Below are 17,688 nucleotides of genomic sequence, written 5' to 3' on the forward strand. Positions count from 1 at the left end.
TTTTCCGGAAATTTTCCGAGGAAATTCTCCGTCCATCTCTGTTTATCTCCCTCGTGCACTCGTGATTTTTGCAGGGGTATAGGTAATTAGGTTGTACGAGAGCGTAGGAGGGTTTTCAGGGTGAGTTTTGGAAGGAAGCGACTGGCTGGTGTATATAATTCTGTGATTCGGGACAGAAGGCAGTTTCGAGTGGATCGGCTAGAGATTCGGTTGGAGAAAGGCGCTGGTAAACACGCAGGGGGTGTTTTAGAATTCTGCGGGGGGTAGCAAACAAGCGGGAAGCCAGGCAGAGCCGCCACCCTCTCGCAATACGAGCACTCGGTGGCTCCCCGCATTTCATCCTCGAGAGGAATTTGGCCTCAAATTAAAAGATCTCGGGGCGAGTCCCGAATGAAATCTGCCGAGGGGCAGACTCCCCCCTCCCCCTACTCCCTTTCACTCCTTACCTCACTTGACATTGAAACAAAAAAAGGTGAAATAAAAGCCAGACGATGGTATGTTAAAAATGTGTTTATGTTAGTATTATATAATAATTTTATTATAACTTGCGATATCGACGAATAATTACAATATAACAGATACCATGAAGAGTGTCAATATTTCTATCGCACGCTCCCCCCTCTCTCTATATTTCCCTTCCTTTCGCTAGTAACGAGACAGAGTCCAGCGGCACTTTTGGCACGAACAGAAAAGTTCCGGGACTGTGCACTATTGCGGTGACCTTGAGGCGTAGTACCTCGAGTAGGACTTGTGCTCCTCAGGGTATTGGTACCTGCAACAGAAATTGCGAGAGTTCGTTAATAACTGGTAAAATTTGCGAGTGAGTCGATTTATGGAGAATGTATATATATATATATATGTGTGTGTAAATATATAGAGGGAGTTTGAGAATTATGACAGGTTGGGAGGGGGGGGGGGGGGGGGGAGGCAGTTGTAATCCGAGCAGGAAGTTGGTAGCAGAAGGATAACGGAGTGTATCGGATAGATAGGAGGTGTCGCGGAGGAGCACGCGTCGCTGTAGGTAGTAGCGGGGAGAGGGGGGGGGGGGTGGGGGGAGGGGGCAGAACGGGGTGGACGTTTAACATATGAGTGGCTACCAGTGTTATTAATGCGCCAGTGCTCGGTTTCTTCTCGCGGGGCTACGTAGAGTCCTACGGTACGAGGCCACCCGTGGGTATCCCCACGAATGACTCTACCAGCTGGAGCTACTCTCCTCGAACACTCTTTTTAACAGTTGGCCAAATGCAATTGGACACTATATATATAGGAAACTCCCCCTATTTTCCCCAATTAATTATTTCCCACACTCTCCCATGCACACAACTTTTTAATTACATACGAGTATTTTATATCTTAGTACAGTTTATTTTCTAACTTTTTCCTCATTAATTTTGTGTTTTAGAAAGGATTGTCCGAAATGATTAAAATTCTTCATTATTCGAGTAGAGATAGCGTTAAAGTGTTTTTCGCTTGGTTTACAGGCCAGGAACGTTTTCTGGGGGGAAATCACGAAGTTTGACGGAAGCGAGGATCGAGGACTCATTAGTATTTTTCCTGCACGAGAGGTCGAGTCGCAGGAGGTCCCATCAATATGGCCGACGACGCAGCTTTACCGGAATTATCTCGTGGCTGATGTCTCGGTCTAAACGCTTATTAATTTGGCGACCCACTGTGGTAGGACAGAACCATTTCTCTCGTGAGCGTCCAACTCTATTTCTATCCCCCTTTTATCTCTCTCCTATATAACCTAGAATTTTTCCACCTCGAATTAATAACCAGGAACCAGTTCTTCCAGCTACGAACATTCTTTTTTTACACGAAAAACTTAATTAATGACTCGTACCAGCGAAAAATCAATCATGAAGATACCAGAACCGAATCCTTAAATTCCTTGCTTCTACGTACCTCTAGGAATTTGATCGAGACAATTTTTCTGTCCAGAGAAATTTATTCTCCGGATGACAAATACTGCTTCTTCACGTTTACGAGAGAAAATACCTTTATCTCAGGATCTAAATTGTAACGAGGGAACGGTCGCGTTTGTTTTCCTCCAAAAACTTGTGGTTATTTTTCAGAGTATTCTCTATTCCTATACTTATATGTAAACGTTACTCCGTTTCAATAAGATAACCTTTTTTCTACATTATTCTACACAAACGTCACAAATGGAATTGCTAAAAGGATCATAGTCCAGGTCCTGATAAGGATTTTAAAAATAAAGGGGGGGGGGGGGGGAGCAATTAATAAGTGAGCCTTAATGTGATTAATGAGGAGATAGCAAGGTAAAAATAATGATATCTCTCCGGTAGGCAAGGGGTAGAGGCGAGAATAAATTCTCCGAGTTATCTCGCGTTGGAATCAGGCATTTCTTCGTGGGTGAGCCATCTGTCCCGGTCGATCCTGGTGGAAGGCGATCGTGAGAGTATAGGCAAATATCCGTGCACGGCTGGTCCAGGGAACGGGACACTAGGAGTCGGTACCCGGGGGATTATAAATCCTTAATACAGATCGGCACGCGATGCCCGGCTCGTTAGGGTGATGCATGGTCGACACTGGTGTCCCGGGGCGTACGGTAGCGGCTACCCACACAACCTCATCCACGGAAACCACCAGATTCCTCCGTTATCCAACGCACACCTATATGGACCAACTCTATTTTTTCCTATTTCTCGTTTTACCCCTCCCCTTTCCCCGATGGACCCATTTTCCCCCTAACTTTCATTAGCCCCGCTGCGCCTCTCCAAAATAATACACACCAGCATGGAATTAGTATAAACACAACGTTCGTAGAGGTGTTAATTGGCTCGTAGATTCGCCAAATGGCAAATAGTAAAATCGTTTCTCTGCCTAGAGCTATTTTTGTCCCCATTAGGTCCTCTCGAGGTTATCGTATATAACCAGCGAAACTATGGAGCACCAAAACGCTAATAGCGTGATTTTTGTGCCTCGAGCCAATCCTGCTGCCATTTGGTTCTCGAGATCATTGATATCATAAAGCTGTGATATTTTCAATAGCCACAGCTGTGAACTATGATTTTCTTAATATCTGCAGTCTAGCCAAATTCCTTGAACAACGCCCGAAGATATTTGGCTCCTCCAAACATATCTTTCACTCTCGAATTATTCCAGAGTGCTATTCGCGTGTGTTACAACGTGATTCAGCCAAGGATACGCAGTGGTTCTCGATAGCTATTAGAGAAAAAAATGAGGAAAGAGATTAAAGTACGTTTAAGCAAAATTCCGAAAATATTGCAAATATTTTCTTACATAAAAATTGAGCGGCCCTGAGTTTTTCTTCGATAAAATTTAAATATCTAAAGAACTGTCGTATTCTCGAGTGATTCAGTGGTTCTCCATAGAGAGCGAGGTACTTGGGAGGAGGGAGAAGAAGGTTGGTCCCCGTTGCAGCAGCAGGTAATAATGAGAGATCGGAGATACGGCTCGATATTAATTGTGCGCATCGAGCGTGGCTGTGGACGAGAGTGGAGGGCTGTGGTTTCTGCAACGTGCAGCCAGCCAGCACAGCTACCGGCTTACACCGATCCTCAGACCCGATATGTGCGATATACGATACACCAGCCTCCCTCTGACCCCGACATCAAACCCTTCTACCTCGTAATATTCCAATTTTCTATTTCATCCTTCTACCCCCCCCCCCCCCTCTCCATTAATCTACACAAAAGAATTCCAAACTCTCATTTACACCCATTTCACAAGTCGGATGTGTCACCCTCCGATGGATGTCTCTACACACACACACATGCACAAACACAGACACACAGCATTGAAAAGGAGCTTCTTCGTTTGGTCGGTTTAAGGTAAAATTTGTTGTATAAATTACCAAGCGAGTCTCCGGGAGTCTGCAGAGTTCTTATTGGATAATTTAGAGTTGGATAGGTAGGCAAGCAGGTAACGTGAATGTTGTGGTAAGCGAGTCTCGTGGGTAGAAGAAGCTGCAAGCCAGGGTCAGGTTCTCGCTGGTTCCTGTGTCGTATATCATATGCATTACATTGGACTTTCTGCGTAAGAGTGTAAACCAGTAGTCGACCGTTCCTTATCCAGTCGCCCTTGTGGATCCACTCTGGTTCGCTTATTAATGGCGAACCGACAAACGACACGCTTATTGGACCCTAACTACTCGGATTAATCGACAAAATACCATTTAAATCCGTGGGATCTACATCTCGAGCACCGATAATTATATAAGCTTAAAAATTATCATAATAATATTTTCCAGGAGAATTTATAATCGTCCAGTGTGGAGGGACTGAAGCGAGATTAATGCAACCGTTAAATCTGTGCCAGTGAGATTTTCAGATTTTCTATTTGGTGTGTGGTGCTATATGTATATACTATATATATAGCGAGGAGAGGGGGAGGTGGTAGATCGTGTTTATCGATTTGGAGAACACGAGAGTCCCGATGATTTTAATCCATGCGGCAGCCGGCAAGACTCGTAATTTGTTTCGAGATCCTATCTGCACAAAGTGGCTGCTCGGGAGTGAGAGAGAAATAGGATCTGCGTGGGTCGTCCTGCGAAAATCAGGACGAAGGTTGTCCTCCTAGACACAGATGTCCACTCTTACGTTACATATATATATATATATATACATATCTCCATAGCTCCTATATTCCCATCAGCTTCTTTCCACCTCGAAAACAATCCTCTCCCACAAAGTGGTCCACTGGAATAAACAAAACAGTCCCCACTACCCCACCTTTGATACACCATAAATATTTGTAAGAAAGAAAAAGATGGCGAACGACCGAGAGGTAATTTGATTCTCGATTGAAAACGAGGAAAAATGGCTGGTGCGTAAATGAATATTATATATGTTGCGTAAAAATCTCATAATTGATTAAAAATGAGAGCGATAAGAAGATTGAGAGAGGAGCCCTTTGATAAATCATTGGGATAATTGTGTTTTATTATTAGCGAAGCCAGTGAGAGAGGAACTGAAAGGGCTTCGCACACTCTCGCGGTGGCCGGGCTCTAATCTTTTTTTCCCAAGGCCACACGGGAGTCCTTTCTATCTCGCTGCTGAATCGAGCTTAGACGTAATTAAGTCGCGATTGGAAATTAATCATCGATCTCGCGTATCTGCCACGGTTTCCGTGCCAGGGTATAAAGTGGGTATATATATATATAGGAGTAGGGGTGGAGATGGCTGCCGAAGAGGGGGAGGGGGAGGGGGGAGGGGATAAAAAGGAGCTCTCCCGCGGTAGTAAAAAAAGCGTTGTTGGTGAGCAGCAGCGATGGGAGAGGCGAGGAGGGGACGGGGGATGAGCGAGAGTCCTTTGATCTAGCCGTGGAACCACTAGACGCAAGCTCCTTACGCCAATTATCTCACGCGCTGCCATCATTATTTTCGCGTTCCGCCATTTTGTCCCTTTTCTTCGACGGCTCTTCTCCTCATTCTTTGCTCTCTCCTTCAATCTCTTCCGCCTAAGAGGATTTTCCAATCGATCTCCCATCTCCTATCCCCCCCCCCCTCTCTCTCTCTCTCTCTCTCTCTCACTTTCTTGCATCCACCGCCACCGTTTTTCTACCGAGTTTGCAAGGTTTTCAACGACTTCTCATTACCCTCTCGAGTACTTTCCAAGCTAATACCTGATGTGTGGAACCTTCCACCCTCTCCTCTCGCGCATCACCTTGCTATTTCTACATGTATATAAGGAACAACTGGGCAAAACCAGATCTTAATCACTAAAGCTTTAATAATAATTAAAAACATAATTAAACGAATTTTCATTTTTGTCTCTCTCAGCTAATAAACGAACCCGAAAACCACACACTATAGGTATGTAGATCGCGCGTTCTCATCTCGAATCCGAATGGAATCTATTTTCGGAGTGGAGAACGTTTGGGTCAATGGAATTTCTCAAGTTTCCACGACGATAAATTTCCTGAACTGATTTCACGAGCTCCCAGGACATTCCCCGTACTGCAGTCGCAGCTAGGCTATCAGGAGAGATAAAATCCAGCAGCAATTTAATCTTCGAATATGGTATGCACGATTATTTCTACCGCAGTTGGCTGCCGCGACGAATCTCGCGAAGCATTTTCGAGACACGACGACGCAGCTACATAGTTGCAGCAAAGCTGTTTATTTAAGAAAGCGCAGTGCGCAGGAGGAAAATGTAGGAGCGTGACGTCACTGTGCGAGGGGGGGGGGGGGGGGAGATGGAGCGATAAAAAAGGGAAAGGAAAAATTTGCTGGATATTTTCTGAATGAGTCTGGTGGTGCGTGTATGTGTGGAGAGAGTGGACGAGTTCACACGTACGAGAGAGATAAGTCCTTGGACAGTTCCACTATCCGGATTACGGTAACACCTGGCCACTGGCAATTTTATCATCCCCCGTTCCGGAAGGATTGCAATTTTCTTGCGACTCCTTGGACTTTTTTAGCAGCGACCGACCGGAACTCAATCTGTGTCTCATCGCGGATTATTGGGATTTCGCGAGGATGAGCAGGATTCGATCCCTTACCGCCCCTCTACGTCTCCCCCACCCTTCGGTCCATGCCACGAACTAAAAGACCAAAGAAACGACTTTTCTTCATTCTTCTCATCCCGGCTCTTTATTTTTTCCATTCAATGAAAATCCGCCGATTCGTCATTCGCGCCGAGTGATTGGCAAGCTTAAGCCTTCTTTCATTGAGAAATGCAGCAGCGTCCACTGATTTCATAGAAATTTTTCGGTATATATTTGTGACAGATAGTACTTGTCACTCGTTCTATATATAGTTTTTATTTCGTATTACTATTGCACAATGAGAGAGAGAGAGAGAGAGAGAGAGAGAGAATGCTATACGAATTACCTGGGGTCTTTTTTTTCATTAGTGTAAGAGCCGATTGCATTTTTTTATGTCTCCGCGGTAGGGCGTCTCCAATCTGCAGAATCGAATGGAGGAGGAGGAAGGGGGAGGTAAAGGCTGGTGGTTTGGGGTGGGCCATCTAATCACGTGTTCGACCCCCGCGAATCAGTTCTCGTTCGTCCCCTAGAAAATCCCTGAAATCGTCTCTGATCACCCCTACTCGCCCTCTGCTCGGTTGTTCACCGCCCCCCCCCCCTCCCCTTTATCCTTCTTGGAGACACAATCCTCTTCCAGTGGTCTTTTTATTCCAGGACCATCCAGCAACTACATTATTCCTCGCATTTGTCTCGCGCATCGTCCTTTCCTCCTCATCTCTATATATATATATAACTAAAATTTCTATGAAAAAAATGATTACGTCTCTAATACACGATAAATATATTTTCTCTCTTCTCTCAGCCGATGCAAAATTCACTCGACCTTCCGAAGTCGACTTGAAAACGTTGGAATCGGCAATAAAGCAATTTTTGTCAATATTATTAGCCGCATCGAATTTTTACCATAATCACTGTAATATTGAAAATGAAAGTCGAGGCTTTGCGGGATGGATTATAATTAGGCGCAGGATCGTTCGGGTGATTCGCGTTGGTGAAAATAGCCCGGGGCACGTAATGGTAGCGCTGAGGGCTGATATTTTGATTTCACCCACTCTCGAAGCATCCATGTCTATTCTAATTGGCCTTGACAGTAATTTGCCAAAGGAGAACGCTCCTGATTGACGTTCCAGTTATGCTACCTTCGTTTGCTCCCACTTCTTCCACTGTTTTCCTCCTCGTCTCTCCTCCATTCCATATTATTATTATTATCATTATCATTATTACCATCAGGATCACCACTATCATCATCATTGTTGCGGTAACAACCCTCGACGACTCGCAATTAAAAATGGAAGATATATCAAATTCGATCGTCACAGCTGCAAAGCGTTCGTTTGCTTAAACTGTTGTATATTTGTAGTACGAGTACAATAAAGGAGATTAATTATCGGTTAATTTTTTCATTATCGACGGTATTCGAAGAATTTTCGAGGGGAAGTTTGTAGAGAGGATAACGATGCTCGAATCGTTCGGTAGCGATGAATCAATTAGGGCATCGATCCAATAGGGCAGTTGGGCATCGAACAGCTAATTATGCTAAGCGGATGAAGGTGCACTGGTCGAACGCTTTGAATACGATGCTGTTAACGTAGTGCGTTACGAGGTCGTAGCTTATGTTATCAGTGATTGCGTCCTGTGGATGGTGTCTTTACACCGAGAAACAAATTGTACTTAGCTGGTTATACACCAGTTGACTCGAATCATTATTTTCTTCGCACTTTCATGGTAATTTATTGTTTAGACCTAATTCATCTTTTACACAGAGCAATACATTTTTGGAATCAATTTTATTGCAATTAAGAGAATTAAATTAGTCTCTTCGTGTATATTTTTATCACAGTTTTATGAAAAGTAGAGGAAATAGTGATTGCAGAGAATAAGGATGAACGAGTACTCGAATAATTTCTAATTACTGAAATTTTGCGAAATTTCGAGGAGAAACAAAAGTGGAGATATTTTTTGTTCGGAGCGTCTAATTCAGCGTGAAAATTCGAGTAAAAAGATTCGAGTGGATTCGCGTTGGCGGAGAAATGAAGTGGCTGGTGGTGCAGATAGTTCTGCCGCGGAGTCGGATCTTGCTAAATGGAGGGAAAATAAGCAGTAATTAATGCGGACCAATTACGCGGGCGTTGATGCGCAGTAACGCATTCGCTTTTCACCTTTGGAGCCGTGTGCCTGTTGTTTCTGCCATCGGGGCTTGGGGTTGGAGGAGAGAGAGAAAGAGAGAGAGAGAGAGTTGCGCTCGTTCGGCGGGGCTCATTTTTTTAATTAATAGAGCATGCTGCAGTGTCCCCCCCCCCCCCCCCCCCCCCACCCACTCATTCTACTCGCGTCGGGATAGACACCACTTGCCGAAGCATCTTTCACTGTTTACATAAAAAGCAGCGGTGGCGTGCTGCAAGCGTGTACGTGAACGAATTATATACTCTTTCTCTGTTTCTTACACCCACACACACACACACACACACCCGTCTCTGAAATCCATGGTACGCGCTACCCGTATACCTTGTTTGCCTCTGGGAAAAATTTGCGTTTGGCGAGTGCGAGAGAAATGGAAGAAAAAATGTCTACAGGGTGACAGAGAGAGAGAGAGAGAGCGGGAAGGGAGGGGGGGGGGCAGGGAGTGAAAAGGAAAGAGAAGCGAGTGGAATGAAGGATGACGGAAAAACGCATGGGAAAGGAGGCTCTTTAATGAGGATGAGCGAGATAAAACCTCGGCCCACCCCTCTCTTCTCACCCTCGCCCATATATATATATATATATATATCTCAAACCTACAACGACGAAGCTGACTCTCCTTCATCCACATCCTCCGTTCTCCTGGAAGACAGACCCCGCACGCCAGATACCGAAATACAAAGGAGAAAAGTAATTTCTTTTTCAGTTTTTCCGCTTTTTTTTCAACCACCCCCTTTCCTACACCAACAGCGCCGGAAGTTGCTAGACACTGGCAGAAAAAAGGAAGCTTTCGCCAGACGCGCGCTGCATATTATTTTCTCGTAAATTTCAGATCTGTATTTTCGAGTTTCCTCCACTCTCTCTCTCTCTCTCTCTCTCTCTCTCTCTCTCTCTCTCTCTCTCTGTCTCGCACACACAGGAAAAGTGCAGCACACTTTTCTCCCTAAACTTTGGTTCGCGAGAATTTAACGGACGGAGATGGACGGTTTCGGTTTCTCGTTAAAAACCTTTGCCAAATGTAACGAAGCTCGAGTGCGATGACGAGTGGGCAATGAAATTTCTGAAAGGAATGTATACATATAAAGGAATGCGGTAAAGATATTATTTTGCAGAGGAGTTTGGCGAGGTTGGAAAAGGCGGTTGGAGGGTGGAGGAGGGTTGAGACTCCGTGGGTAGGGAGTGGACGAAGGGTGGTGGCTAAAACAAAGGGCCGGTCCGTGGTTGGTCGATAGTCTGGAACAGCCAATAGGGCGACTTGGAGCTAACCCTCGTCCTTCAACCTGCCAGCTAAGATCCTGCAGGACTCCCCGGGTATTCCTCCCGGAAACCATCTTCTCCGGCTTCTCGAATTTCGCCAAGCTCCGTCTAATATTTCCCTTGTTAGTTATTCCTTCCTTCCCCAATTTATATCACCGACCAAAATCTCGTAATAATAGTCCATAAATATCGCCCTAGGGTGTCTGAGAAAGATTCGAGCGAAGAGTGAAATTCTTTTCGAATAGTTCGGCATATAAGTATACGAAAAATGCAAAGTTACCTCGAGGGTAGTTTTCTGGGCTGATTGGAAAATTGCAGGGGAGAGGCTGGGATAATTTTCAGTGAGTTTTTTAATTGCAAAGTTATAAGAGAGAGAGAGAGAGAGAGAGAGGGAGAATGTTGGTTGGGGAAGTAGCAAAAGACAGGTTCTTTTAGTGAAGAAATTGATCGAGGGCTTTTTCCACTGCGACGCGTATCAAAGGGGGATGAAAAAGAAGTTTTTCAAAGCAGTCGATAATTCTTTGGGACTTTGCGGCGTACGAATCAGAGCTCGGAATATTCCGCACTCGGGGCAACGTTTCGCGATAACTTATCAGCGGCGTTTCCAGGATAAAGAATTCCTTTCATTATGCAGGCCAGTTTCTGCCTGTTTTTTTTCCATCCCTCCTCCCCACTCTCTCTTCTCTGCTTCCAAAGGGCGAGGACAATAAAGAGAACGCAGCACAGCTTCAACGTATCTCGTTTATTCAACACTTACTTTTATTATACATCCTTACGCGTAAAGATCTACATAAAAACTTATTAAAATGAGCTTAATCATATGTTCATAACAGGTTCCGGGCTGGGGCCGATCTTCGCGCGCTTCCCCTGGTCTGCCTCTAAAAAGAAAGAAAAAAGAAACATTGCCTGGTAATTCATGATAAACTATATTTTCCATTCAGTCATTGTCGATCATTATCGCTATTACATTGTTAATATCCCCCTTAAATCCCAATCCGGTACAATCGCTAAATTAAAAAGAATTCTATTGGTCCGCTGAAAATTTGATCCACAAAATTACACGGTTTTCTGGTTAAAATTATTAAGATTATACTTCGACGACCATTGAACTTGCTGGATGGAAATTCAACGATGAAGAGTTCTCGCGATATTCCGAGGTCGGATCGAACGAGTCCCGATGATTCCCGGGGACAAAAATAAAAAGCCGTTGATTGGCTGGAAGCCACATAACTCAGGGGGGATATAATAACCCGGAGGATGTATTATATCCTTGGTCCTGCGAGATTCAACCACTCGAGTATAAGTTTTCGATTGGGGCTGCTGGGAGCGGAGTGGAAGATAGGAGATAATTACTCGCAATTATTAATTACCAGGAACGCGTGCACGCGTCTATTGAAGGGGCGCGATAGAGGAGAAGTCCCTCTGGACTCGACGCTACCGCGTAATAATAATAACAATAACGAAGCTGAAACGGTTCCACGCTGACGCCCATCCATAACTGGCAATCATCGATCTGCGCGAATTAACGCTTCCTCTCTTTATCTATATATATATATATATTAATGCACACACACACACACACATCTATATCTACATATATATCTCTTCGCTTCCCTCGATTGGTCGATCGAGTCCCGAAGGATCCTCCGGTAGATCCGTGCCGGTTTCATTATTACCGATCGAAGCGTCGTTCCTCGAGTCTCTTTCTTCTTCATTTATAGACGTTCCATTTCCCTGGTGACTCGATTTCAAGCGATTCGTCGTCGAGAATGAGAAAAATATAATTTTAGAAAAGTGGTATATCGGTGGTCGTAGGGAAAGGGAGGAAGGGCAGAAATTGCGCGTCTCAATCAAGATTCGGGTGGGAGGTTCGATTAACGAGGGATAAAAGTCGGGCGTGAAGATAGTACCGAGGTCATCAGGATCGATTGTTGAGGGTGGTGATGGAGGAGTGGGAGGGGCGTTAATTACAGATTTTCCTCGGTCCGCGTCACTTTTTAATTGACGCCAGAAATTGAGGCGGCCAGCGCAGCACCGTTCTCGCACAGTCATCCCCCCCCCCTCCTCCACACTCTCAATCGGTTTCCTTCCTTCCTCCTTCCCGGTAACGTATTCTCTTGCTCTCCTTTTACCCCCCCCCCCCCCCCCTACTACTCATCAGGATTATGCAAGAAATAAATAAATAATTGGTACAAATATGTTCCTTAAATTTATCCAGAGGAAAACAATCTGGAAAAGTTTTCGTGGTCCTCTGGCAAATTGTCCGCATCGAAGAAGAGCAATAAGAATTTTTACGGGATATAAATTGGAGAACGATATTAATCGATGAATGGCATAAGCGAGCTGGTAGAAATGAATTCCATTTCACAATTTATCAGCCATAAGATTGGGACAAAAGCTATGGTAATTGCGAGTGGCTACCCTTATAATTTCAGCCCTTCCATTACGAGTTTCTCGGTGTGGTCCCGCGTGTTGGATTTTACTCCCCCCAAACCCTTTCGTCCTCGCCCAGTCAATGTAATTATTTTTACGAGAATGAGATGCCCTGTCAGTGACAGTTCCAGCGAGTAGTCCCAGTGCGCGATGTTTTCCCAGGTTCTGAAGGAGCAGCGTCACAAAGATTGTGTCATCCACAGGAACTCGGCGGTAACTGACAGAAAATACCTGGATGGGAATTCTACGCGCATTTAACGCTCAGAGTCTCCACCGGGAATAATCCCACCGAAATTAACCGAAATACTTTTCTTCGATATATATATATACCTCCATTTATATCAGGGTTGTACGTTGATTTGCAAGAATTTTGAATTCCAATTTTCTGCCTTTCACTCTCAAATGTTATTATTATACTTTTGAGGCACGATAGTTTATCGAGAAAACTCGTCGATCGCTAATAGAGGCAACGTGTGACGAGGAGCGACGATTCGTGGCAGTCGGTGCTGAGGTTAGGAACGATGGATCGGCCAATCACGATAGATGGGGTAAGGAGAGCTTTCACAAGCTCACGGAAGAAGCCGAAGCTCGTTATGCTGGATGACTGGACGAACTCGATTTCTCGCCCGATCTTCGACGGCCCCACCTCCTTCTCTCACCTTCGACAGCTCGCCTCCCCCCCCCCCCCCCCCCTCCAACATCATCCTTCCTCCTTCTCGACCATAACTATCAACCCTCTGACCCAACATCAAAAGACACCAGCGAAATTTAGCCAAACTCTTCTTCGTCGCAAAAAATTCCACGAAAGAATCTCCGATTGACAACCACTGCGCAAGAAGAAGGCCAGGAGTGTAGATTCTTTAAAATTCTCCGGAAGGATTATCTATATATGGTTTTACCAATTCTCGTGTACAATTTACTCCGAAGTATTTACGCAACGTTAACTTTTATTCGAGAAAAGAATCGAGGAAGAAATGAAGTTTTCACCCGAAGCAGACGCATCTGTTTATCTAAAATATAAGCGTAGGGTGAAAAGTGAGTTTTTGCAGGTGCGAGGAGGAAAGGATATCAGCCGGTTAATTGGCTGAAATAAGCCATTGGACGCGTATCCAGCGGGAATTACGAAGTTGCTAAGACAACAGGCGTCACGTTTGACGAGTTAATCTCGGCCGTATCCTCCCTTCTGGATTTTCTTGTTTTCGTGAATCAGCGTTATTCCAGCAGCGAGAAAAATGGTGAAGAATCGCTGGAAGAAAAAAGGGAAAAATCAATAAGTGCACCAATTAATCGATCGTTTCAACGAGGAGTTGGAGAGGGGGGGGGGGGGAGTGGGTGACGATGTTGAACGACGCTGGATCACATTGGGAGGGGAAGGGGGAGCGTGCAAGGTTCATAGTGCTATTGAGCGATTTTTGAAGAAAGGAGGAAAGAATGGGGACCAAAGGGGGGCAGAAATTTGCGAGAGAAAAAAATGTAGAATTTCGCGGGCGATTTTGGAGGTATTTTTCAGTGGAAGGGAGGGGGGATTTTGGGGGGTTTCCTCTCGAGGGGTTAAAGGGGGATTGGCTGGAGGCGAGGGAGGAGCAATCAGCGGCGATTTCATAGCTGTCGTGCTCGTTGGAAGAACTTCGGGTACCTCTTCAAGGCTGCTGGCTCGATCGGATGATGACTCTGCGCATTCTTCCCCCTCGAACCTCGCAACTATACCCTCTCACCGATCGCTCCTCTCTCTTCCTCGCTCTTCTGCTCGCAAATCAACCATATTTTTCTTCTGGAGAAAATTCCGGATCGCGACACCGCTGATGGGCAACGGCCGATGTACTACGTCCCGTTCCTCGATCGGCCCTCGGCCTAAACTCCAGAAATTCAGTTATTCTCTTCGAGTAAAATCGTCCAGTACCGCCCCCCTCCCCCCCACCACCGTTAACCGAATTTTTGTCAAACTCTATCGCGCTTCCCGTCCACTCCTAAACCCTGAAGAGGAGATCCTTTGCCACATACGGGACCGAGATGCAACGAGTCAGCTTCTCCAAACGACCGGACCGATTTTCAACGTCCCGAACGGTCATCCTCTTTTCTTCGACGCACGGCACCTTTCGTTCCTCCTCGTCTCGCGAAGCGTGCAGATCTTAAAGGGCTGGACTTAATTAAGGTTAGATCGTTGACACGCGGGATCCAGGGGGATTTTCGGCGATCCGGATTGGATTCCGAGAGGAGGCTGGATATTATCGAGCGAGGAAATCGAGCAGTTTGCTTGAGCGGAACGAAATCGGCGTGGAGATCGACCTGTCAAGTGAAACTGGGGCAAAACACTGCTGGGTCCCGCTTTAACTGGCCGCGCCACTCGATCGGGAGGAATCGGTCACGCCGTGAGATCTCTCCTTCGGAGATCGATCGATCGATCCAACGATCTTCCAGACCGATTCTACCCGCCGATCACTCCTGAAACTAATCTACCCCGACCTGTTCGCGGCCCAAACGATCCTCTTCGCTTTGCTTTGCCTCTCTTTTGCTTCCCACTGGACGCCCCCCCCCCCCCCACTTCTAAAACACACGCACACACACATAGATCGGTGCACGTTTGCATCGTCGACTCGATTCTTTCTCAAAGCACAAAAATAATATATATATATAGCTATATCACACATTTATCCATAACAACCGAACATAATTATCCCTCGGGACTCGTGCAATCGTCGAGCGACTCGCATATATCTGCATGTGGAGTTATAAGTGAACTATTGAAATGTAACTCACCGTTTCGCGCAAAACTCTCAAGGATCCTAATCCTTCGCCGCTGAAGAATTTAGAGGTGGTCGTCGCGAAAGCCGCTCACGTCGGCCAGGATTCTTGTACGCGGACGTTGCCCGTCGCGTTCCAATCCCTGCAACACAAACCAGGCACGCATATACCATGAGTGACCAGCTGGTATTACGATTGGTATACTAATATATATATATATATATATATTTCTCGTCCCTGCGTCGTGTCCTTGAAATTTTCAGCCCCCAAAAAATGGACATTTCTGTTAATCTTCCAGAGCACTATATATATATATTAGGGTGGCCATAAAAAAAGAAAATTTTTTCCGGTGCTTTTATTTTGTTAAAAATGATGAAAAAAGAGGAATCAAATTTTTTTAGATTTTTTTGAAGCCGTTAAATGGTGCCGATATCGTTTTTAAAATTAAAAATTTAGATTTATTGAAAACGATTTAACAAAATTATAAATTAATATTGTGCTGGATTAATGTTTTTTTTATGACATTTTCTTGCAATTTAACTAAAGGACTTTTCAAAGCACAATATTAATTTATAATTTCGTTAAATCGTTTTCAATAAATCTAAATTTTCATTTTAAAATCGATATTAGCACAATTTAACGGCTTCAAAAAATTCTATAAATTCGAGGATCTCTTTTTTTCATAATTTTTGACAAATTAAAAGCTTATTAGAATTTTGGTTTACATCTAACCTCGAAAAAGTGGAAGAACATCGGATTTTTAACTTTAAAAACGATATCGGCACCATTTAACGGCTTCAAAAAAATCTAAAAAAATTTGATTCCTCTTTTTCCATCATTCTTAACAAAATAAAAGCACCGGAAAAAATTTTTTTTTTAATGGCCACTCTAATATATATATATATAGATTGAGAATGCAGCATAGGGAATTGGACGTGGAGCGGTAGTGGGAGTGGGAGCGGGACTGGACGTGGAGGGGGGAGAGAGAAAGCAGCTGAAAGATCCGAGGAGTATAAGAAAATGAAGAGCGGAACGCGTTTCTTGCTATATAAGACACCTCCGTGGAGGTGCAAAAGTGATGGATGGCCGTAACGAGACGGCTCCGAGCGCTCTCACCTCCTCTGCTACGTCTCATTTACGAGGCCCGCAAATGTCACGAGATACCGAGTAATGAACCGGCTCTTCGTTACCTTCTCCGCTCCACTCCAATCTAGCGTACGCCCACGGCGAGAAAACTCTCTTCCATACGTCGGGAATGTCACGGAATCGTGCGAGACTCGTCGATCGGCTTGACCTAAACGCGCATGCTTGAGTTGCGATAGGAAATTCCTGAATCTATCGGGAGAACTTGAAAATTGATCCATTGTACCGCGCGCGAGGATTTTATAGAAAAGAAAATATTGCATTTTTTGTGCATTCGTTACTCCGTCGGTTTAGACCTGTATGCTTTTAGGTTATGTTTGGGGAAGGAGGTGGGGGAGGGGAGATATAGCACAGGCGGTAGTTTGCAAGATCGTGCAAGCACGTGGTGCTTATTCTCGGGGTCCGGAAAGATTAAATTTACACATAGTAGCGCGGAGGAACAATGGTACGAGTGGTGTTTGCCCGGACTGGCAAATATTTGAGAGTCTACAACCGGTACCCCCCCCTACTCCTCGGCGCAATGGACAAACCGGGACAGCCTCTGCACGACGTGTGTGCTTTCTATTCGCAGTGCTTTACCACCAATTCCCCTTGTGCACTCCGACCGATCGATGTTTGCTCCGGCCACTTGGCTTTAATTGCTCGCGAATCGCCCCGTAATCACTATTGTACTCTCGCTTCGACTAAACTCGACGAATCTCTCCTTCCACGCTCCTACTACTACTATTATTATTATTACTCATACTGCCCCCCCCCCCCTCGAACTCGCTATATAACATTTTCTTTCAGCTGCGTTTCTGCTTGATGTTTTTTTTCTTGAAAGTGTAGTTTAAAAAAGATGGTACGTGAGATTTTAGTACAGAGTGCAAGGATATTCTTTCTTTGAAAAAACTCAAGGAATCTCTTTCGGCACACTCTTGTTACTCGCTCTACTCCCTTCTCTTTCTAAATGAGTATAAAAAATTTGCTTGGAGCTGCATCGGTAGTTAAAATTATTTTTCTAATTTTTTTGAAAGTGGGGAGGTTACAGGTGATGGTGTGTGAGATATCTGGCGAAGGAAGAGGGCGGGTGGGAAGGAGCGGAGGCAGAAACGAGGAAACAGAACGGAACGAAATGGAGGATTCGCCTGTGTCAGCCAACCCGGAGGCCAGCCAGGCCGAAGCTGCGGCTCAGCCAACCAGAGACGGCCGTGTATATCTCGCGATAACCTCGGCCAGCTGAGTTTTCTGTTTATGCGCAAGCCGTCGATAACAACGTATCCCCCACTACTCCCCCCCCCCCCCTCCTATATATATATATATATACACTTCCATCCATTCCCATGGAAAAACCAACTAAAATACATCTCGTATACATCGACCTAATCCAGAAACTCCATCTTGCTTTCTTCCCTCCTCCCACGACGCCTGGAAACGACTACGTTTGACCTTTGAACCGTCGATATTAACCGGAAGTGGAG

At 45.0% G+C, this 17,688-nt stretch overlaps 1 protein-coding gene across 4 annotated transcripts in view; it reads right to left on the reverse strand.

Annotated features, from left to right (window-relative positions):
* Positions 1-506: 506 nt before the first annotated feature.
* Positions 507-17,688, reverse strand: part of LOC136776325 (transcription factor Sox-2-like) — a 71,722-nt gene continuing 54,540 nt past the window's right edge. The window contains exons 3-4 of one of the 4 annotated variants that reach the window (XR_010823055.1): positions 15,101-15,227; positions 507-772 (exon numbers count right to left, since the gene is read on the reverse strand). Coding sequence is in view for 2 of the 4 variants with exons in the window: in XM_066731760.1 (XP_066587857.1) it covers positions 709-772 (64 nt within the window). In the remaining 2 variants the exon portion in view is untranslated. Of the gene's footprint in view, positions 773-10,647; positions 10,789-15,100; positions 15,228-17,688 lie in introns of those variants that run through there. The other 3 variants (XR_010823056.1, XM_066731760.1, XM_066731763.1) reach the window with 3 other exon arrangements.

The sequence above is a fragment of the Prorops nasuta genome, unplaced genomic scaffold (assembly GCF_024137725.1).
Source record: "Prorops nasuta isolate Cenicafe-Biocafe unplaced genomic scaffold, Cenicafe_Pnas_1.2 PNAS00009, whole genome shotgun sequence".
Taxonomy (NCBI): domain Eukaryota; kingdom Metazoa; phylum Arthropoda; class Insecta; order Hymenoptera; family Bethylidae; genus Prorops; species Prorops nasuta.